This window comes from Podarcis cretensis (genome assembly GCF_951804945.1).
Source record: "Podarcis cretensis genome assembly, chromosome: 15".
In the NCBI taxonomy this organism is placed as follows: Eukaryota; Metazoa; Chordata; class Lepidosauria; order Squamata; family Lacertidae; genus Podarcis; species Podarcis cretensis.
Window position 1 is genome coordinate 10,458,486 of NC_137185.1, and position 23,005 is coordinate 10,481,490.

The 23,005-nt window shown below is 45.2% G+C and overlaps 1 protein-coding gene across 1 annotated transcript in view; it reads right to left on the reverse strand.

The window, feature by feature from the left end:
- The window catches only part of GALNT17 (polypeptide N-acetylgalactosaminyltransferase 17), a 109,387-nt gene extending 106,608 nt beyond the window's left edge, over positions 1–2,779 (reverse strand). Inside the window, exon 1 of the mRNA XM_079955627.1 lies at positions 538–2,779. Coding sequence (XP_079811753.1) covers positions 538–775 — 238 coding nt within the window. The 5' untranslated portion in view covers positions 776–2,779. The remainder of the gene's footprint in view (positions 1–537) is intronic.
- Between the last annotated feature and the right edge of the window lie 20,226 nt (positions 2,780–23,005).

Below are 23,005 nucleotides of genomic sequence, written 5' to 3' on the forward strand. Positions count from 1 at the left end.
CAGGGTCCCTTCCAGCTCTGCAAGTCTATGATTCTGCCTCTGACTGTGCAAGCAGAACATACCCATCAGAGATAGCAACCACTGACAGCTTTCTCCTATATGAATTTGTCTGATACTTTTTACCAGCCATTCAAGTTGGTGGCCATCACTGCTTCTTGAAGGAGAAAATTCCATAATTTAACTATGCACCATGATGCCTTATAGTTGTCCTAAGCATTTATACCATTAGGACTATTAGTCCATATAGCCCCAGCATTGTTTACTCTGGCTGGAAGCAGCTCCCCAGGCCCTCAGAGAGGAACTTGTCCCATCACTTGCTATCTGATCTTCAAGCAGCTGGTATCAGTGGTGGAACCTGGAGCCCTAGCCATGTATCTCACGCACACTGGCCTTTAGTTATATTATCTTCCCAATTCATCCCCCATCATCCAGCTGTTTCTTTGCACTGCAGCCTAAAGCAGGTCTAACCGTAGCAGAGGTACAGATCAAAGAAAGCAAGTTCCTCTAGATTAGGAGAAAAAGAGGGTGCACACCTACCATTGAGCTGTCTGTAGACAATGTCTTCGAGAAGTGACAGCCTTTTCAAAACTGCATCCTGAATGGGGTTTCCAGCACGGGCAGTCAAGTTGGACACTTCTGCCCTGGGGTGGATTTCGTGGAAGGAATCCCCACTCTTCACGACGATGGGCCTGCACTTGGCCAGGAAGAGGACGAACCCAGCGACTGCGATCAAGTTTAAGACCAGCAGGACTTTCACTCTCCTCAGAGAAGCCATCAAAGAACTGCCCAAAGTGGGAGATGCAACTCAGGTGACTACTTGGGCAATAACCAAAGGAGAAGGGTGGAAGCAGAAGCCGGATGACCTGCTCTCTGGCTACTTTCACTAGGAGCAAGAGGAGGAGGAGGAGGAGGAAGGGAGGAGGTGAGAACACATTTCCCCATCAGCTTGTCCGTGTGAGAAGCCTCCCTCCTTTTTTTCCAGCTTGCACAGCTGGGCTATTCACAGCAAGGGGAAGCGACAAATGTTTGCAGGTGGCGATAATCTTGAAAGGCAGCTCAGATCAGCTCTGCCACTCCAGAAATAGGTGCACCTGCTCCTGGAAAGAAAGCCAACCATTGCTCTCGGTGGGTCCCAGTGAAGCAGGGAGGTTTTGAAAATGTCCTTTGAGTTTCCAATCCCTATTGGAAGGAGATACCGGAAGACCTCTTCAGCAGCTGCCCCCACCCCCCTCCTTGCCAGCAAGAGCCCCTTGACACGACTGGATTTCGGAAAGGCAAACAGCTCAGACTTGCATGAAAACTCTTGCAGAAAGAAACAATTCAACTTCGTTGCAGAGGCTTTGTACTGCTCCCGTGGTCTTTGAAATGGAACTTACTTGGCAGCAGAAGATCCAAGTGTCCCAAGGAAGGAGGCCCCGGGATTGTGGGTCAACCCTTGAGGTCCTTTAAAATAAAGCAATAGCTGGACAAGGAAGAACCTTATCCAATACAGGATCGGCTCAGTTCGCAAGGGACTCAAATGTTGCAGGAAAAACAAGATAGAAAGCAGGGAGGAATGGCAAGAGAACACAGTATAACTTTCACAGGGAGGGGGAGACACAGAGGGGGAGAGAGGGGGAGGAATACTAAGTGGGGTTACTGGGACGCTTCCAGACTTTAGGAAGGGGGCCAGGTGGTGAGAGGGATGACATTCCCCCAAGAAAGGTTGTATCCTGCTTCTCCAACAACTGGGGTAGGGGCAGGCAGGAGCTCACAGAGTCTCTCCAAAAGGAGAAAGAGCAAACAAACACGCTTCTCTTTCCCAATACCTTAAGAACCGGGGGGGGGGGGAATTAAGGGCTCAAAAAACCCACTAATTGTTAGGAAATGCAGAGCGGGGGGAGGGAAGAGGGAGGAAACGTGCAGACAGACAGTGACAAAAGACTTCGTAGGGAGGGGTAGGGAGAATCTGCAGAGAGACAGAAGAGGAGAGAAAGTGACTTTAACAAAGATACGGATAAAAGGAAGCGAAAGGAGGAAGCAAAAGGCAGCAACCCCCCGTTCCCATTCCTCTTGGACCCCCTTCTGAGATGCTTTTAATTGGTCTTTAGGGCGCAGCGCCCGCAGCTAGAATGGGAATCGCCTGCGCTCTGGATGTGAAAGCGACATCGCGGGAAAGGGGGGGGGAGGCGGAAGCAGGTGTTGCTAATAATAGGACCCTCCGCCGCCTTTCTTCGCTTTCGCTCTCCCCTCCCTGGTCGCAGCCCCTCGCCGGCTCGCCAGACGCGCATTCCCTCTCCCGCCGAGGGGGGTTCGGTGCTGCGGCTGCCCCCCACCCCACCCCGCAGCTCGCCTCCGGTGCGCAAAGGATGTATATCTAAATGGTGGCGAGGCTGGAGAAGAGGATGTGGAGGAAGAGGAGGATGGGGGGCGGTACCCCGGGAAATCAGGTCATCGTGGCCTCCACGAAGCTGTTCCGAGGGATCTTCCGGGGCCCGAGCGAGGAGGAAGATGAGGAGGAGGAAGCAGCGGCAGCAGCAGCAGCGATGGTGGTGATCGTGGCGGTGCCTGCGCGGCTGATAGTCCTGCGTTGCGCTCCCCGGCCGCAGCTTCCCATCGCAGCCGCCGTTGGAGCCATCCGCTTTCACTGTGCTGGGAGGAAAGGGGGAGAACAAAATCCCCCTTGCATGGCTCAAAGGAGGCGTTGCAAAGAAAACCTGGGCTGGGGAAAAGAAGGGGAATTGGCCACCGGTTCGCGATTGGAGGCCGGGCTTGGAATGATGCTCTCAAATGCTGCATGCAGGCAGAAAGAGAGGGGTTCTATGGAGGAGGTTTTAACCCCCCCCCCGCACCTCTAGGAGTTAGGCTCTCCGAACACCACGACACAGGCGCACACCAGATTTTGCCGAAATTACGGTAATTCTATTCGCCCAATCCTGCTGGTTGCCAACATTTAAACCAGACCGGGCAGCTTTCCTCTTAAGCACAGTTTAATCTGCAAATGCCCAGGTTTTAAAAACTCCCTGAGATGGTGACGAAAGCTTCCCTTGCTGCTTTGGATCGATCCAATCTCTCCTGCTAGGGGACCCAGCCTTTAGTGTAGCAAGTTCGACAGTGGAATTTGCTGCCAAGGTGTGTGGTGGAGTCTCCTTCTTTGGAGGTCTTTAAGCAGAGGCTTGACAACCATATGTCAGGAGTGCTCTGATGGTGTTTCCTGCTTAGCAGGGGGTTGGACTCGATGGCCCTTGTGGTCTCTTCCAACTCTATGATTCTATGATTCTATGATTCTAAGCTCTGCCCTGTGGAACTCCTTGCCAGGAGAGGTTTTGGTAGGAATCATTCAACACCTCCTTTCAGACAGCTCCTAAAAACTTTGTGATACAGACAGGCCTCTGCAATCTTTTTAAAGCAACCAATATTTACTGAATATTTCACCAGTGCTTTTAATTGCAGTGTTATGTGCTGTATAATGCCTTGCTGTATTTTTTAATGAAAGTGTGGCCTGCAAATTGGGGCAGGGCCCGGTGGTGCTTTGTGAAGCTGGGAACATTCCAGCCTTGCAAAGCAGCTCAGGTCTAGCGTCGCTCCAGTGGTGTCGGTGGCAAGGGCCGGGTTAACATGCAGTGGGCTCTTTTCACCCTCTGCCCTGCAAACACACACACACCCCACACACAGATGAGCCCCGGGTGCCATTAAAGCATGCTCTGCCACTCCATGGGCGTTGGATGCTCACCAGTGGAAGGTACTGCCAAGGCACAAAGAGGATGGAGCAAAAACCAAAGTTGAGTGGAGCCATAAGAAGACCCTGCTGGCCAGTGGCCCATTTAGTCCACCATCTTCTCACAGTGCCCACAAGTGGGACAGGAGGGCAGCCATGCCCTCCCCACTTACGTTCCTCAGCAACTTATATTGTAGGCATCCTGACTCCGATCCTGGGGGTAATTTACAGAAGAAGAGCCTGCTGGATCAGGCCAATGTGGTGTAGTGGTTAAGAGTGGTAGACTCGTAATCTGGGGAACCGGGTTCGTGTCTCTGCTCCTCCACATGCGGCTGCTGGGTCACCTTGGGCCAGTCACACTTCTCTGAAGTCTCTCAGCCCCACTCACCTCACAGAGTGTTTGTTGTGGGGGAGGAAGGGAAAGGAGATTGTGAGCTGCTTTGAGACTCCTTAGGGCAGTGATATAGTGGGATATCAAATCCAAACTCCTCTTCTTCCTCATCTAGTCAAGCATCCTGTTATCACAGCGGTCAACCAGATCTAGGAAACCCGCAAGCAGGACCTGAGCACAGCAGCTCTCTCTGCTCCTGCAGTAACTGGAATGTAGAAGCGGGCTGCCTCCAACAGTGAAGACAGAGCATGGCTGGCAGGGATAGCAGACCTTGATAGTCATATCCACTGTGATAAACACTCATTCAGACATATTTACACTTATTCACCCACACAAGCACCACAAGTGAGCAGAGTGATGGAAGAAGAGAGACCTCTGCCATGATACTTAATCTTTTTCATGAAAAAAGAAAAAAAAGTTTCTTTTTTTAAAAAAAGTTAAAACTTCTTACATTATATATATAATTATATATTATTATATTATATATATTGTATATTACACACACACACTTCCCAAGTGGTGCATAAATCCATATAATATATGGATATAACATTATATTATAATTATATTATATTATTTGCCTTTGGTGGTGCTCTTTGCTGATTATATTCTAATACATTGTACACTATGTTGATACATTTTTATGACACTGTAGATATGCATAATAAACAAAGACATGACTGAAATACAAACCCATTTGAAAGTGGCCTTTCCCTAAAGTAGACAGTTTCCTCTAAAAAAAAGAGTCTGAATTCCAGAAGTGGGTGGGGCAGAAGAGCTGCTTTCCCTACTGTTCTGAAAGCCTAAGTGGTATGAACTGGTTAACTAGCAGGGAGCCTAGGGACAGAGTTTATGGATTTAATTTACGGCCTCTGCAAACTTTCTTCCAACAATCTGAGAACTGATGAACAACACATGTTTTAATGGGCTTCACCCAAGTCGGCATAATCGTCATGATTATTGGAGCACAATCAATGTTCACTAGCCTTTACACATTCAGTAGAAGAAAACAGTGCCTTTCACTGAACTTCCTGTTCACTTACCAAATTTGGTGGGGGGGGGGGGAACCTCCAAGAGCTACATCTCCCTCGTTGCTCAGCGTTTGGGGGGTTGAAACTCCTGGCTCCTATAATCTGCTCACCCTCCTGTTTCTCCTTGAACCAATCAGCAATGAATGGGAAGTCTGAATCTACATTCACTGTGCTTGTGCCCTTGAGTGCTCACCAAGGCAGCCAACCTAACCCATCCACTGACCTGCCCACAATGGAGCCAGCATAAACTCAGTTAGGATGCATACCATACATTTGAACCAAGCAGCTCCCCCCTCCAAGAGAATCCTGGGAACTGTAGTTTCCCCCCCAACAGAGCTACAATCCCCAGCACCCTTAACAACAAAAATTCCCAGGATTCTCTGGGGGGAGCTATGTGCCTTAAGTGTGACTCTGCTCACCAGCTGACTACCAGATCAAAAAGCCCTTAGATTGGTAATAAAGAGATCACACCTTCCCCTAAAAAGACAAACAATTGTCACCTGTGGGAAGGAGGAATAGACAGTCAAATTCTATAATGTGTGAAATAAGATCCACTATTCGCTGTGGTGTAAACTACTGAGCCTTGGGCTTGTCAATCAAACGGTTGGAGGCTCGAATCCCCACAACGAGGGGAGCTCCTGTTGCTCAGTCCCTGCTCCTGCCAACCTAACAGTTCAAAAGCACATCAAAGTGCAAGTAGATAAATAGGTACCACTCTGGTGGGAAGGTAAACGGTGTTTCTGTGCACTGCTCTGGTTTCACCAGAAGCGGCTTAGTCATACTGGCCACATGACCCAGAAAAACTGTCTGAGGACAAATGTCGGTTCCCTCAGCCAGTAAAGCAAGATGAGTGCCGCAACCCCAGAATTGTTTGTGACTTAACTGTCAGGGATCATTTAACTTTACCCATGGGTAGACAAACTAGGCCCAGGGGCCAGATCAGGCCCATTCACCTTCTAAATCCGGCCTGTGGACAGTCCAGAAATCAGCATGTTTTTACATGAGTAGAATATGTCCTTTTGCTTAAAATGCATCTCTGGGTTATTTGTGGGGCCTAGGAATTCGTTCATCCCCCCCCCAAAAAAAAAATATAGCCCAGCCCCCCACAAGGTCTGAGAGACAGTGGAACGGCGCCCTGCTGAAAAAGTTTGCTGACCCTGTCTTTACTTTTAAGATCCACTATCAACCAACAACAAGCCCTTTCCTGAGCCCCATCTGTCATATCTCAGATCAGACAATTATGAACTCTTGGCGCCCAGGACGATAGCTGCTCCAACTCCTTCTGAACTTTATGAGGCCCATCCCTTTGACCAAATCATTCTCATGAAAGTGGATCAATAACCCATTCAGGACAGCACCTCTGGCCAAAAGATGACATGAATTCAAAACCCACCCACCCACACACACACACACACACTGTCATCCCTGAACATGCTGGCTGCGGCTGATGGAAACTGGAGTCCAACATTTGGAGAGTTACAGATTCTCCATCACTGCCCAACAGGGTTAAAAGAAAGGTAAGTGACCAAGGTAGGGATGCGGGTGGCGCTGTGGGTTAAACCACAGAGCCTAGGACTTGCCAATCCGAAGGTCGGCGGTTCAAATCCCTGCGACGGGGTGAGCCCCCGTTGCTCAGTCCCTGCTCCTGCCAACCTAGCAGTTCGAAAGCACATCAAAGTGCAAGTAGATAAATAGGTACTGCTCCAGCGGGAAGGTAAACGGTGTTTCCGTGCACTGCTCTGGTTCGCCAGAAGCGGCTTAGTCATGCTGGCCACATGAGTCGGAAGGTGTACACTGGCTCCCTCAGCCAATAAAGCGAGATGAGTGCCGCAACCCCAGAGTCGGCAGAGACTGGACCTAATGGTCAGGGGTCCCTTTACCTTTACCTTAAGTGAAATATTTGGGATCTGAGCACTGTTGCTTTTTTTTTGGGGGGGGGGGGTGAGCAGGGCGGTTAATGTTGGAGGAAGAATACCAAAGCTACTTTTAGAACAAAAAAATGCTTGAAATGTGGATATAAAAAAGACTTCGGCTTCCAGAACTGTCAGCCCCAACTCAATTCTTCTGCAGTAAAATGAGCTTAAAACTGTTCTAATCACATCCAGACTTGTTTATCTCACAAGAGCAGCCACGTGGCAGTCAAAGCACTGGGGACAATGTGAGTCTCTAGCATATTTTTAACTGCATGGAATTTCTGGGGTGGGGAGAGGGGAGAACAGAAAAGAGCAAGCCTCTGAAACTTCCATATGGAAAGGAAAAGAAAAGAAAAAACAACTGTTGAAGTTGGATGGCTTTGCCATATATGGATCCAGCATTTCTGTTGCCACCTTTTCGACGGTGATGGCTTTCTCCACCATGTGCACACATACTTTTCACGGTGAGTCTCCTCAAATATATCCTTTTAGCTGTACCAAAGTCACACAACACATTCTATAAATGGAATAAGTAATAACAAAAATTCTCATTCTTCCAGATGGCGTCCGCACTGGCCTAGCTTTGCCAACTCCACACACACAAACCACAGCCAAGACTCCTGGCCTGTTTAGCAGATTGTGACAGATAGAAATCCGCCTGGTAAAGCTCTACTTGCTAAATCTCAAGCTTTCTCAAGCAGTCAGGCAGTCCGGTCCAATCAATATTGATTGCTTGTAGGCACGGGCCATTGCAAACGCAGTGAAATGCCTATTGGCACACACATAAAACACAGATAAATATACACACTGTTTTAAATGCAGTCAGTTAAAAATTAAGCTTAAAACTTCTTGGAGTTACTCGTAGATTTGATTTGCTCAGCTTAATGAGTCACCTGTACAAACTGCGGACATTTGGTTCAAGATTCTCACCCATATTTTCTGTGCTGCAATTGCAAACAGTGCAGCTTTATAGAATTGACTCTCATATTCACTGGCGGGCAAGTAAATTAATATGGGTTGTATCCAGTGCAATTCTTACTCAGACTAGACTCAATGAAGATAATGGTCATGGCAAAGGTGGGACCATTAATTTCAGTGGGTCTACTCTGAGTAACACTTAGTTGATGAACCTCTGTTCTGTTTTGGCCATTGTGGCACAATTTCTTTCTAGGAAAGATATGCACCAGGCAGTGCAATGCACAATGTACAAAGTCCTCTATAAAGACTGCTTCTTGCAGGGATATGATTATACCTGTCACCCAAATACGTACAGTGGTACCTGGGGTTAAGAACTTAATTCATTCTTAACCTGAAACTGTTCTTAACCTGAGGTACCACTTTAGCTAATGGGGCCTCCCGCTGCTGTCGCACCGCCGCTGAGTGATTTCTGTTCTCATCCTGAAGCAAAGTTCTTAACCTGAGGTACTATTTCTGGGTTAGCAGAGTCTGTAACCTGAAGCGTCTGTAACCTGAAGCATCTGTAACCCGAGGTACCACTGTAGAGGAACCTTGCCAGGAAAACGTTTGTCAGCACGCTTTCTTCCCTAGAACCAAATCCCTCTCTGACTTAGAATCCTAGAATGTTAAGAGTCGGCACAGAACTTGGAGGTCATCCAATCTGAGCTCCTGCTCAATGCAGGTGCTACAGTGCAGGATGCAACCACAGCAAGTTCCACCAACAGTAGGCACATGGGGGGAGAGAGAATACCATGGATGCCAGCCACAAAAGAGCTGCTATCATTGTGCAACATAACAGAATGGCTGCCATATCTGAAAGAGAGAAAGGCAAACGACCATCAATACCCCCTGACATAAATGAGAAATAAACCACACATAACAATCAGTTGGAGATACGTATATTCCACCCCAGTGGAGGATTGCATAACTTCCTCTCAAAGGTGAAGAATTGGGTGACGGAGTTCATCTAGGCTACTTTGGCCTTTGTTAACTGCCCATTTCCCCTTCAAGGATCACTACCTTGTTGTGGCAAAGGGGCTTGAATAACTCAAAGAAGCTATGAGCTATGCCATGCAGGGCCACCCAAGACAGACAGGTCATAGCTGAGAGTTTAGATTAAATGTGATCCACCTGGAGAAGGAACTGGCAATCCACTCCAGTATTTCCATGGACATAAAAAAGGAGATGCTTTGAGAAGAAAGTGAGAGTTTCCAAGGCATGCTATGGTTCATAGTGTCATGGAGAGTCGAAATCGACTAAGACGGCTAAACAACAACAATTGTCCATTTAGGTTGTCTGCCAACATCTGTGTTTTGAGATGAGTGCCAGTCTTTTGACCAATACCTGTTGTTGAGCCTTCATTCTGGGTGTGGGGCAAAAGCAATAGCCATATTTGTTCCTGGAGAGAAGCTCTCAGAGAAGATGGCCAATCCTGGCATCCAATGAAATGTGGCATGTTTCAGAGGGCGTGTTCAACGGAGGAGAGACTGAAACAATAGGAGCTGAGCAGGAAGACCAAAACAGTCTCTCTTGCATTGTAGATTTTTGAGGATGTATTTAGTAAGATCTTTTGTGGATGCCATCGGCACCTCACAAGTCTGTTTGCTCCACTGCTGAAAAGCTCTTACCATCAGGAAGCTACCATCAGGACCTAATAATTAGCTGAAATCTTGCTTCCACACAGTTTCAGCCCATTGGTTCTAATCCTGCCCTCTAGTGTGTGTGTTTGGGAGGACAATGGACCTCAAGCCCATGGGACAATCCTGCACTGCCAAGCCATCCTGAGGCCATTTTCACCAAATGATGCCCACCTGCCCATCTGCTAACATCTCTCATTATGTCATCTAATGGGTGGGAGAGCAGGGTTAAACCCTGCAGGGGGTTGCACAATTTTGTTCTGAGCAGGAACATGGACACACAGCCAAAGCAGCAGGATTTAACCCCCACTTGCTAGCTGATGAGACAGTGGAGGTTTAAGTCCTTCTCAGTTCAGCCAGATCCCATGCAAAGCCCTCTCTGATTCAGGAAGGGATTTGCCTTGCAATCCCCTGCTAAAATGAAGGTTGTTCCTCCTGTCTTTAGCAAAGCTTCTGAGACAAACCCCATTGGATTCACATTGAAAGCCCTGCTAAAATAGTGGGGGGGGGGATACCTTTTGTTTTAGCAGCCCCTTTCGAGATGTTTTGAAATCCTTGCCTTTGATGTTATTGTGATACCAGGAGATTGACAGGTGGGTGTCCCCTCCCACCTGTCGAATTTGACCTGCAAGGCCGAAGGAGCCAAAGAGACAGAGAACAAGCCTTTGAATGACAGCTCTTCAGATATTTGAAGGCCGTTATCCTGCCTTCCCTCAACCTTCTCTTCTCTCAGCTCTTTCAACCATTCCTCATAGGACTTGATATTCAGAGGCACTTCAAAATCCTGGTTGTCTTCTACGCTCTTCCAAAAGTAGCTGTATTTTGCTTAATACTGAAGGCTCATATTTTGTCTGATTCGTTTTTGACTTTCCAAGGCACCCGTGCCTCCTAAAAATATCAGAGCTGACAAAAAGCAGACATCCCTTGGGCTTTAAAACCGTGCAGGGCCTTTGTAACAAATATCCCCTTAGCAAATCCCAACTGCTTGCAGATGTTCCCGGTCTCCTGTTTCTCTTTAAATCCTCCATTTCTTTGTTAGGAAGAGCAATGGCTGTGGAGAATCACAGCCCTTGCACAGTTAAGAGTCCACAGGAGAGAGATAGAGCTTATTGTTTTGTACCTGTCTCTCCGGTTATTGCTCTGATAAGTTTCTACATTTCCCTTAAATTTGGAATGGGGTGAGGAGGAGAAATGGCTTCCTATAGATATTATCGTTTCTACCCCACAGTGGACAGAATAAAATAACTCACAAATAGGGGTGGGCAAATATCTCAATTTCAGTTTCTCTTAGGGTTGCCATATTTTGAGGAGGGGAAAAAAAGAGAACACTATGACTGTCATTCAAAGCAAATAAATGCAATTTGTCTCAAAATTTTACCCCTGAGAAAGAGGACACATGGCCACCCCAGTTTTATATTATTCCAATGTTGGTTTTTTTTTAAAAAAAAAAATGCTGGAACTGAATTTAAGTCATCATGAAATTTCATCAGCATTTCAGTGAGAATTTTTCCCAATTTGCACATATTTGCAAAGCAATTTCCTTTAAAATGATGTGGTTTTTTGTTGGTTATTTTTCATGAATGTGTATAATTCTATGGAAACTTTATCCAAGTTGGCTTTCCAGTATTCTGCACTACCAGTTCTGCAAGAGGGAAGGGAGATCCTTTCTTTCCAGTAGGCCGGATTCTTCTCTCTCCAATCTTGGAGGGCCAAATTTGACAGGTGAGCAAAGCCCCCAACCTGTCTATTACCTAACATCATAGAGACAACATGTCATGCTGCATTTTGAAGCCCTGGCTGTTGAAACTACAAAGCACAGCACAGGGCTGTTTGAAAGCCCTTTTGCAAAGAGCTCCACACTGCTCTTTAAAACTCCAGTTTATTTAGGTTTAAAGATCAGTGCAGGGCTATTTACAAAGGGGCTTTCAAAGAGCCCCACACTGCAGTTTGGCTCCACATGCCCATTCCCAGCAGGTGCACACACCCAAACTAAGCAGGATTGAACCCTCTCCTCAGCAGAAGGGCAGGGGTTTCAATCCTGTTGTCTGCAGAGGTCTCTTTTGCCATTTCTTCCCTATAGGAAACACACTAGAAAAACAGAGTCCACTCAGTGGCATCAGGGGAAATGGTATTGTGGGCAAAAATTGACCCATAGGCTGGATGTTCCTCACCAGCCCTCACTGCTCCCACTCACTTTAACATTCTACACTCCAAGCAGTCACCTCCCACTCCCCTCCAAACACAAGCCCCAAACATGGTTCATTACACAAGAGAAGACAGGGGGAAAGTCAGCTGTTCATTACAGCATTTTACACACTGCCCATAAAATTAACCAGGTTATGTGTGTGTCAGTACCATTAAACCCAGATACAAGGTCATCACCCATCTTCTAAATTGCCCACCCTCATAGATGATGGCATCAAAGAAAACAAAAGCAGGTGTTCTATAACTCTTCCATGCAGAATAAACACATTTCCTCCTGTTTCTTGACCTACTTAACTCTCTTCAAAATCTGCCTTGGGTTTTTTTTTTCTTTGTTTGTTTTTTGCTGTGTTGCTGGCTTCTTTAATTTTTTATAACCATCTTTAAACCCTCTCTCTGAAATTTATTTGCAATTTCTTCACAGACAAAAACAAACAGTATGCTGCTTGTAGTTAATATGCCGGCATCAGACAACCAGTTAGAATCATCAAATTGGAAGGGGCACAAGGATTATCTAGTTCAGCCCCCTGCAACAGGGGCACCGACTTGGGCCCCAGGTTATGAGTGCCCAGCACATGCACCATGATGTCACATGTCATGTGACCTTGGAACCTGACTTCTGGTGGCACTGGAAGGCAGGTTCTGAGGTCTTGCAAGGCCTCAGACAGCATCTCCAAGGTCTCGTGAGGCCTCGGGCCTCCATTGCTTTGCAGATTTTTTTTCCTGTTTGCAGCAATATTAAAAGCATGGGAATTAGACTATAAAACTTTGCTTTGAGCAAGTCCTGCTATCGAAGGAAGCTGGCTTCCCCCTGCTTCCCTCACTTAAGAAATAATCAAGCAACAACTTGTAAAGTAAGTTTAACAAGAATATTTACTTACTTTATAATCATGCATTGGTTCACTGAAATGGCAGCAGTAAAAGCTATGAAGGCAAAATACTTATATTTACAGTATAACCAGCTTCAGGCATGTACCTAAAGTTGGAGCAGGCAGAGGCATGTTTGTATCCAACACTGGTCAAAGTAAGAGAGAGAGGAACAGGAGAGGAGGGGAAATGACATCACACAGAGCCCTCTCTACCAATTATTTTTTCTATGGTTTGAGAACCTACCTATCAGCAATACAGTACATCTCTGTGGACTTAGCCCCTTCTCATGCTAGCTAGCAAGAACATGCATTTTAAAGGTTTGGCTGCTAATCTTCCACAGAGCCCTGGCTTCAGAGTTCCAAAGGCTTCCGGTCAACCTCCGTATCCATTTATTCCTGACCCTCCATCCCTTGCTGAGGACCAAAAAAACAACAACTCCACAACCCCGCATGGTTTTATAATACATGCTGTTGCCTTGTGGTTTTTAAAATTACTATCACTGCTGCTATCAGAACTTGTGTTAAATGCTGCTCTGTGCTATGGAGATCATTTTCCTATAAGCCGACATGGAGTTCAATGAGATTCCTGTACTGTTTTACTGTACAACAGCTCCTGAGTTTTGTAACTGTAGTGGAATTAATTGTTAGATTCGTTTTTGACCTGCATCCTGCTGCAGCAAGTTCCTCTCTTGAGCACTAAATGGAGGCTTTGAATTATGACCGTAGGCTGTTCGCACATAACACTTTTAAAAACACAGGGTTCACTTTCGGCAGACCCATGACATACATTGAAAGCACACCCCCACCCACTGCACATTTAAAGCAGATGGCTTCCTCAAAGAATCCAGGGACCTCACAGAGCTACAATTTCCAGACCCCTTTACAACCTACAGTAACCAGGATTCTTGGGGGAATCTTATTTTTCACTGGCCCTGTTTTATCTCCACTTCTCTTGGCACTCACCACCTGTATTTGATCTTTTTTTTAAAAAAAAAAAATGGCGAATTTTATGTCCCACTTGGTTGCAATCAAACCTCAAAGTGGTTACAGGGAACATGCTGGCAAAGCAGCCCCAAAGAAATAGGTATGACATCATCATGTAGCATAGCTCCCGAGGGCTGCCGGGAATGGGAACCAGCAGTAAACATGACACATTCTGGCTGCTGTTGGTGAGTTTTGTAGCCCATGCTGCAAACTCAGGGCTCGTCCAGACTTCCGCTTGTCTCCTGCCTAGAAAGCATGGGTCTGAGTGTTTTTCCCTTTGCCACTTTCCCCCATCCTTTAGCGCTAAATCAGAATAAACAGCAATCCATGGAAAACTCTTTGCCATTTGTTCCAGTTCAGCACTAAAGATTGGGTTTCCCAGGGGAGAAGCGGCAGGGCAAATGGAGGTGTGGATCAAACCATAGACAACTCCCTCCCACACAAATTGAGAATCTACCCTGCTTTCATCGTCAAGGTAAAAACAGAACTGCAAATGAATGGTAAGTTGTGGTGAACTGCAGACACAACAGTTGCAGAATCAAACTTTAGAACGGGGTAGGGAACGTTTTTCAGCCAAAGGCCACATTCCTTTCTAGGCAACCTTCCAAGGGCCACATGCTGGCTGTAGTTAGGGGCAAAAAAGGGTGGTGCAAAAAAAGTGAATGTTGCCTTGCTACAGTAGCCTAATCGGTTCACACCCGCACTTCCTTCTCTGTTCTCCACCCAGGCAAGCGAGCAGAATCATCAGGATTCAAGGACAAATTTCAGCAAGCCAAAATCATTCAAGAAACTTGCAAAGCGGGGCAAGTGAGGGTGTGTGGCTCAGAAGAATGCACAGACTGGGTAAGAGGCAGACAGAGATGGGTGGAGGGGTCTGAGCCTCCTCATGCCTGCTTTAGAAGTTCACCTTTGTGCCAACCTGACTGGAAGAGTCCGTGAGGAGGAGTACCAGGAAGAATGGAAGAAATTTAAAGACTATTTAGCTAAGTATGTTAAGATAACTTAATTGGAAAAGCTTGCAAATATTAGATAGGCTTAGGATTTAAGTATGTAAGGATAGGATTTAAGATGTTTAAACCTAAATTAGAAAGAATGAAAGATGTTAAGTGATCAAGTTATTTTATTTATTATTTTTTTTTTGAGAAAATTGATTTTGGAAAACTGTTAAAATGATATATAATGAAATTCAACCAAAGGCATTCAAGGAAGTCACTTAGTAATGTTACCAAGATCTATTCAGGATGTATGTATGTTTGTTTGTTTGTTTGTCTGTTTGTTTTAAATTTTTGGAAAATTAATTTTAAAAAATTGAAAAAAAAAGGAGTTCACCTTTGTGAAACTCAAAAGGTGTGGAACACAAAGCAGAGGGAAACCAAGGAACAATCAGAGCAGTCCTTTGAGAAGATCCTGTCTGGTTGGATCGTGCCCCTGACCTATCTAGTCAAGCAGCCTGTTCTCACGGTAGCCAACCAGATCTCAATAGAACTGCTGTGTTGGAAATGAATTAAGAATTTTGTTTGCAAGGCAGCATTCTCTGGACCTGCTGTGAGATGAGTCTTCTGACTAGCCCTGGGACATAACAGAATGCTGGTGAACATGTACCTGTAAGCCCACAGACAACAGGTGCTTCTAATCCAAATCCTGGTCTTTGCTTCATCAGTTGCTAAGAGTACCTCAGTTGAAACAACTTAGCAACATCAGATGAAAAGATTGTGGAGCTGCATTCTGTCTAACTGCCTCCCCCAACAGCAACCCAAGGAAGAAAATGCTTAAGAAAGCTTGTAAAACTCCTCATAAATTTTATTGCACCACAGGACTGCAAAATGCTTGCTGCAGTGGTGGGTGAAAAACGAATACTGGACCAATCACCTTCAGAGAAGCTATTCTTGCTGAAATCAAAAGCAGCACAGAATTTGATTAGTGGTGATAGAGTGTTTGAAAGCTCTAAAATGTTTGGAATTTATTTGCAAACCCACGTTAAGTGGGTGGAAAGATGTTGGAATGAGATTTGACATGTTTTTGTATTGGTATTTTGGTCTGCACTGCTTTCCTCTCACTTTCATTTATCCCTGAAATATGCACATAAAACTGTAACGGGCCTTGAACAGTAAATAAACCAGGGCCTTGTCACATGTTACATTGGCAGAGCCAAACTGGATGTGATGCTGGAAGAGCCATATTTTTAAACCAGGATCACATCAAATCAGATAAAAAAACTAAAGTTGGAGTATGTTTGTCCAACAGCAATTGGGAAGAAATTAGATTAGTAGTAGTAGTAGTAAAATTTCTATACTGTCATTCATCTGAAGATCACAGGATGGATTTGCAATATATAAACACAAAAATACATACCATAATATGAAACAAAAACAATACCCTCACCTTCTGCAATCATAGGCCCAGAAATGCCCTCTTTGAGCCCTGTCTAAGAACTCCAATTGGTGATCCTACCTCAAGGGATGTTGTTGGGCCCTGTAAAGAAAGAAGTAGGCTGAGCAGAGCAGATTCAAGTGGGATTAACTCTGGTCCAGTTAAGCAGATGTGGTAAAAGTTAGCCAAGCTTCAGTAAGTCTAGGTATAGGTAAGTCTAGGCATTACAAAGCTAAGTCAGTTCACTATTGCCTTAGTCTTGGCAGCAATCAGAACCACGGATAGCTCCAGCTGCAATCTTCTAGCTGAGCTGTGTAAAGATGTTGCTTCAGCAGAGGACCAGAATCATAAGAAGTCCTTAAAAGGTTTGCAGGTTCCAATCATCAGTGGTTCCACCCCCTGGAAGGTCCTTTAATGGGCCTATAACTGATTCTGTAATTACAAGTTTCTGTGTAGCTATGGAGGAGGAAAGACTACCAGGGAGTCACCCCCAGACTTGAAGGATGATGGGAGAACCACATTCTCAGGCTTGGGAGAATGTAAAATGGAGTGTCAAGTATTTTCCCATGAGCGGAATGATCTTTAATTCGTCCAACTATGGATCCACCTCAGGGGCATGCTGGGATCCAGATGCAGGAGAAATGACAGTAGAAAATACTGAAAGGTAACCATTTTATCCTGCTGCCACCTGTAATCAAGGAGCCCACTAGAGTGGGGGCTTCCAGAGCGTACTTGACCGATTTGAATCTTTAACAAGAACACACAAACTGATGGTTTTTACAATCAGTGGAAGACTGGCAACCAAATTCATCCGTTCCTTTATTTATTTCAACTATAGGTCACTGTTCAAAATATATTATCTTCCCATGGCAACTTACACAACAAATAAGAAGTTTAAAACTGTATAAAAGCAACACACTGGTAATAATAGCAGCAACAAAACACTTCACTTCTTCTAATCCAATTCCACCAGGCAGCTGTCCTAATCAAAACAGGGAGGCTTACCTTTTAAACGCCCCCACTAAAAGCAATTGGGAAGAGAAACATTTAGAGCCCAGATGAATGCTAGCAAGGAAAGGAGTGAACTTATGTTCCACAGCCACAAGTCAATCATGGAAAAGTTCCTAACCCTTGTGCCTGCCATGCAGCAATGCGGAAAAATGGTGCTTACTGTAGCTTTCAACAACAAACAATAGCATGTTGAGAAAGTGAAATCATTGTGCAATTATCCAGTGGTGAAAACCAGGGGTTGGGAATCTTCTTCAGCTTAAGGGCCACATTTCTTTCTGGTCAAGCTTCTGAGGGCCAAATGCCAATTCAAATGCCCAGATTGGACTGATTGGAAGAGTGCATGCCTGTTGCGTCCTCCTGATACCCTGCTAGCCCCACGCTGCTTTGCGAGGCTGGGGTGTGGGGATCACACAGGGTCCCCGGACGTTTGACGGTCTATTGATCCCTGTGCCACCACTGATTGCTTTCCCGCTGCCACCAACCCATTTCTCTCGGGTACACATGGAGTCCAGACAGTTGTTAACATTAACAAATAATCAAGTTTATTTTATAGGCATGAACAAGCTTACGGTTTCAGTTAATTTTTCTTGGCAGTTTCTTAATCTTAGTTCCTTTACTGACCTATACGTTCCTAACAACTTCAAACTGATTATCCCAGCTATCTATCTGACTCCACCTAACAGTTCCTCTCACTCTCTCACAACACAACTCGACCAACCCACAGACTTATCCTCCCTCTTCCCTCTCCAACTCCCAACCCTTATCTGACTTCCACACAACTCCGACTCTAACTCTAACTCCACCCCTTGGGTTCCCACTGGCCAATCACATCACACTCATTTAACCCTTTCCTTATGACCCACCTAGGAGGCAAACACCACAGTGGGATCAGACTCACAAAGCAGCACGGGGTTGGCAGGGACAGTGTGAGGAGGAAAATGTACCCTAAAAAAAAAAAATGCCTGGGGCAACTGCCCCTCTCGCCCCACCCATGTCATGCCTGTGTGGCCAAGTGGTGATTTCTTGTTTCCCAGTTCCTAGGTTTACCACTCTAACCACAGCATTACACTTGCTCTCACAAGCACGTCCCGTTTTCATTTTGGAAATGTCCCTTGAATAAGCAAAATGCTAATGATGTCATATCAGCTTCTGCTTCATAAGGCCTAGGGCGAAAAGCCATATTCTGAATTATTTCTTTACCCTAATTGAATGCAGAGAATCCTGGTATACGAAAACAGATCCACCAAACATTGCAAGGAAAACCTACTTTTTCAGCAACAGCAACAACAAAAATAGCTTGTAATCACACCAGGGGAGAAAACAAGCTGCTTACACCCTTGGCATTCCTTCTGTTCAGCAGGCACAAGAGGAACACAGAGCTGACTCACTCCAACACAGCTCTCACTGACTTGATAAATATTTAACGCCAAGGAGCTATCAGAGATCGGAGGGAGGCCGTTTCTGGGAAATGTGAGCATGATCCACATGTGCCAGGTAAACAAAGCCCTGGAAGGATGGCTCACTGCTGTGAGAAACTGAACAGAGGCTAGTCCTATCACTGTGTAAACTCAACAGTTGAGTATTGGTCCTATCCATCTGGCCAATTGTCAAGCGGAAAGTGAAGCTTCAGAAAGTAGCGAGTTTCTTACAGCTTGCACAAGTACATAAACATTAGCCGATAGGACGTGAGCATGGATCATTTGCCATGCAGATTGTGGGCGAAGTTCATTCCTACAAGGCACTGGGGTGGAGTTAGGAGGTTTCTGTATACACAATTTGCATCAGAGCCAATTAGCAGATTTCAGGGAGAAATCCAACACAGTCCACTTAGGGTACTGCAAATGATGAGGTTCCTCCAAGCCTGTGAATACCTAAGAACATAAGAAGAGCCCTTTTGGATCAAGTCAAATGCCCATTTAGTGCAGCATTCTATTTTCAGATATCTGCTAGGAAGCCTCCAAGCAAGAAATGAGCCCCACTTGGGATTCCTAGCAACTGGTATTCTGAGCCATACTGTCTCCAGGAGTGGACCAAAGTTGGCCATGCTCATTAATTTCAGAGCATCTCTTTCGTGTTTGGATGGAATTGTTCAGGCTGTATTTACCACCACTTGCATTTTGTATTCCATAGGAACGTACAAAGTTGCTTCATACTGAATCAGACCATTGGTCTATCTGCCACAATGGCTGGAAGAGGCTCTCTAGGGTTTCAGGCAGAGGTCCCCCCACCTCTGCCTGAGATCCTATGTTCAATCCCCCACCCAGGGATTGAACCCAAGACCTTCTGCATGCAAGGCAGATGCTCTGCTTCTGAGCTACTGGCCCTTCCAGTCTGCTTTGGGGTGATTTTATTCACTCAGTGCTGCTGGCTTATTTTATTGTTTTAATGAGTTGCGATCTTGGGTTTCATTGGGTTGTGGCCAATGAGATTTTAATCAGGGCAGACCCACTGAAATTACTAGAAAGGAATTAATCATGCCAATTAACCAATAGGTATACTCTGAGTGTGGCAAACATTGGATCAAAACCCCATTGTTTGCTTTGTAAGCTATTTTGGGAAAGTACATTCCCCGAAATGGTGAGATTTATTTTATTTATTTTTTTGAAAAAAAATCTGTTAAGTGGAAAAACAAACATATTTGCAGCTTTTATCGTCCCTGATGCCTTTCCATTAACATATTGTAGGGGAGCTGAGCAGAATCTGGGATCTCAGCAGCCCAGCAGTAAGTAGCGTACCATTTCCAGTTTCCTATTTTCGCTGTAACACTCTTCGTGTTTTGTCTGCAGATTTTCAGTCTGGAAACAACAACAACCTATCATATTATGACAGCCTCTTTTGCACCATCACTCTCTGCTGTTTTGTATCATCTGCACACTAGATTGGAATAATGAGAGTGTCTAAGCAGTCTCTTCCCACAGAGCTACGCACACATGCACACACAGCTACCTGCATGTATGTGACTGGGTGAGGTGTGGGGTTTTGGTGGTGCATTTGTCCTAGAGAGTTGCAAAATCCAGTCATGTTGCTTTGATTCCCCCCGCCTTGTGTGGGCAAGTTTTAATAACAGGAGAGCACCGACAAAGGCTTTTGTGAAATGTTTCAAAAACTGGAGGAGGAGAGAGAGAGAGGAAAAGTCTCCACTTGAGCACTCCGTTCAAGTTGTCTGACAGGGTCTTTTTGTGGTAGGTAATACAGTCAGAGGAGAGCCTAATACCATCTACTTCCGCATCCTAAACACAAAGCAGGGACCTTCAATAAACTGACCCCTTGATCCCATCTCCCCCGCCCACCCCACAAAACATCACAGACCAACCTAAAGTATACGGCTCACTTAAGTATCATTGATTCAACAGGACACAAGTGCAACTTTTTTCAGGTTGGAATCAAATCTGTTGGATCTTCAAACCAATGGACCATGGGTAGCCATATTGGCCAAGCTATGCCCACCTGTCCCATACTTGAGGTCTTATATGGTGTCACCCAAACAGGTTGATGGATGGCCATCTGTCATGGATGCTTTAGCTGAGATTCCTGCATTGCAAGGAGTTGGACTAGATGAGCCTTGGGTCCCTTCCAACTCTATGATTACAGGTCTTTCAAAGCCCCTTGCAAAGTGTTCTGCAAGACCTGGCAATCAGCTACCTATCAAGTCCTCCTGTATGTTCTGAAGGCTCAACAGCTGTGTGTTTGCCTGCACTGTTTGATTTCAACATGTGCAAGCAAATAAAAAGTGTCAGCTGACATTATTGTGCTGTCAGGTGATTGATAGGCATGTAACCCCACCACTGCCACCTGCCAAACTTGCCCCCACCCCTTGAAATAGATGTACTCAATTGTTCAGTTATGGCAACACTTTGATCCAAACTACCTGCCTGCTCTTATGGTCTTTAATTGTATTAGGGAGGAAAACTGTTCATCTCTCTGCCTCACCTAAAATTAAAGGCATTCATCTACTTCACATTTTTATCTTGAACTGGCTGACTATTTTTATGCTGTCTAAACCTTTCCTCTAAGCCAAGGATGGAGAACCCGTGCCCTACAAATGCTATGAGGCTTCAATGCCCATCTGCTCTGACTGATTTAAAAATCATATAAAGGTTAAATCAGTTTCTAGGTTCAGATGAGAATATTAACTCTAATACTACATTAGTGTTAGGGAACCTCTGGACCAGGGGCTAATCTTGACCCACCAAACCACTCCAACCTGCCCATCAGCTGTTGTCACCAGCAACATCAGCTGATGGATGGAAGGACATTGGCTGTGCACCCTATTCCCAGCATGGATCAGGCATCCCAGGCAGCAGGATTTAATCCCTGCTCATCAGCTGATGAGTGTAAAGAAAAGCCACTTGCACTTCTCCTTTATGATGGTGGCAGATGAGCAGGGTACTCCCTCACCCCATTCCTACCGCCTGCATAAAGGAGAAGCAGAGCTGCTTCAAAGAGTGCTTTTGCAAAGGGCTTTGAGACAGCCTCCCTCCCCGCTCCCATTTCAGTCTGTTCCAGAGCCTTAGATGGGAGTGCGGGGGCTGCCTTAAAGTCTTTGCAAGTCTCCCCACAATCCCCTTTTTAAACCTCAAAGATTGGCAGTTCACAGGATAGGGAAGACTTGCCAAGATGTGCAAGGGATTTTGTTCCCCAGCCCTGCACTACATCATAGGAAGCTGCCTTATACTAGGTCAAGCTATTTCCTCATTTAGTTCATTACTATCAACTCAGATTGTAATTGGCGGTCCAGACTCTCCAGCAGAGGTTCTTTCACATCACCTGATTCCAGATCCATTTAACTGGAAATGCTTAAGATTGAAGCAAAACATGTGGTCTACGCGTAGAACTATGTCCCCACTCCTAAAATGTACAATGATCTTAGCCTGCAACAGGGCTTGTCAGGAATATGAAACCAAAGCTTCTCATACTCTGAGTGAGAATCATATGCCTAACCTAGCTTTCTCCTACCTGATGTCTTCCATTCACGTTGGACTCCAGCTCCCATCAGCCTCAGCCAGCATGGCCAATGGTCAGGTGTGTTGGAAGTCATCATCCAAAAAGTTTATAGGGCACCAGGTTGGGAAAAGCTAGACTAGACCAATAGCCTACTAGACCATTATATGCTCTGTGGTCTTCAGGTTGCATGAAGATTTACTAGTTTTTACACATGAGATTAAAATATGAGGCAGCAAGAGATATTGGGCTGGTTCAGAAGATACTCACCCCAACTGACCCAGCATGTGAGCACAAAGCTAATCTCCCATGTTGTATGCAGTGTCTCCACTTCTTCCACTTCTGCCTGTTCATGTGGGGGAAATAATCCAAATGGCATCTCTGTGCATGCACAACTGTGTGGTTGATTTAATTAGGGAATCAGCCCCACAATTTTGTGGGGTTTTTAAATCATTTTTATTAAATTTTACAATTTCAAATACTCATTTTACATCCTTAAGATATCAGTGACTTCCCTTCTTCTCTTTCCATGGTTCATTTTACATATCTGAACTCCCTGTATATTTTATAAAAGCTATACCAATCAGTTTTCCATTATTGCATCCATCAAAACTTTTTTACACTGTCAAATTTATCTTAATGCTGTCAGTGTTTTCAGATGTACACAATTCTTTCCCATATATTCAACAAGCGTTTTCCAATCTTCTTTAAACGTACGTTCTACTTGTTCTCTTGTTCTATGTGTTAGGTCTGCAAGTTGTGCATATTCACCTTAAGTTGCCATTCTTCTTTGGTTGGGACCTTGCTCATTTTCCATTTTGGGGCTAACAAAACATGGGCTGCAGTTGTTGCATGCAGAAATATGCCCCACAATTTGTATATTTCTAAACTCTAATTGGATAATCTATCCCTTCATGTACAGGTGGAGACAGCACACCGGGGAGATGTTGAGTTGTAAGAATGTTGTCTTCTTCTTTATAATATTTATTATGTTTTCCATTT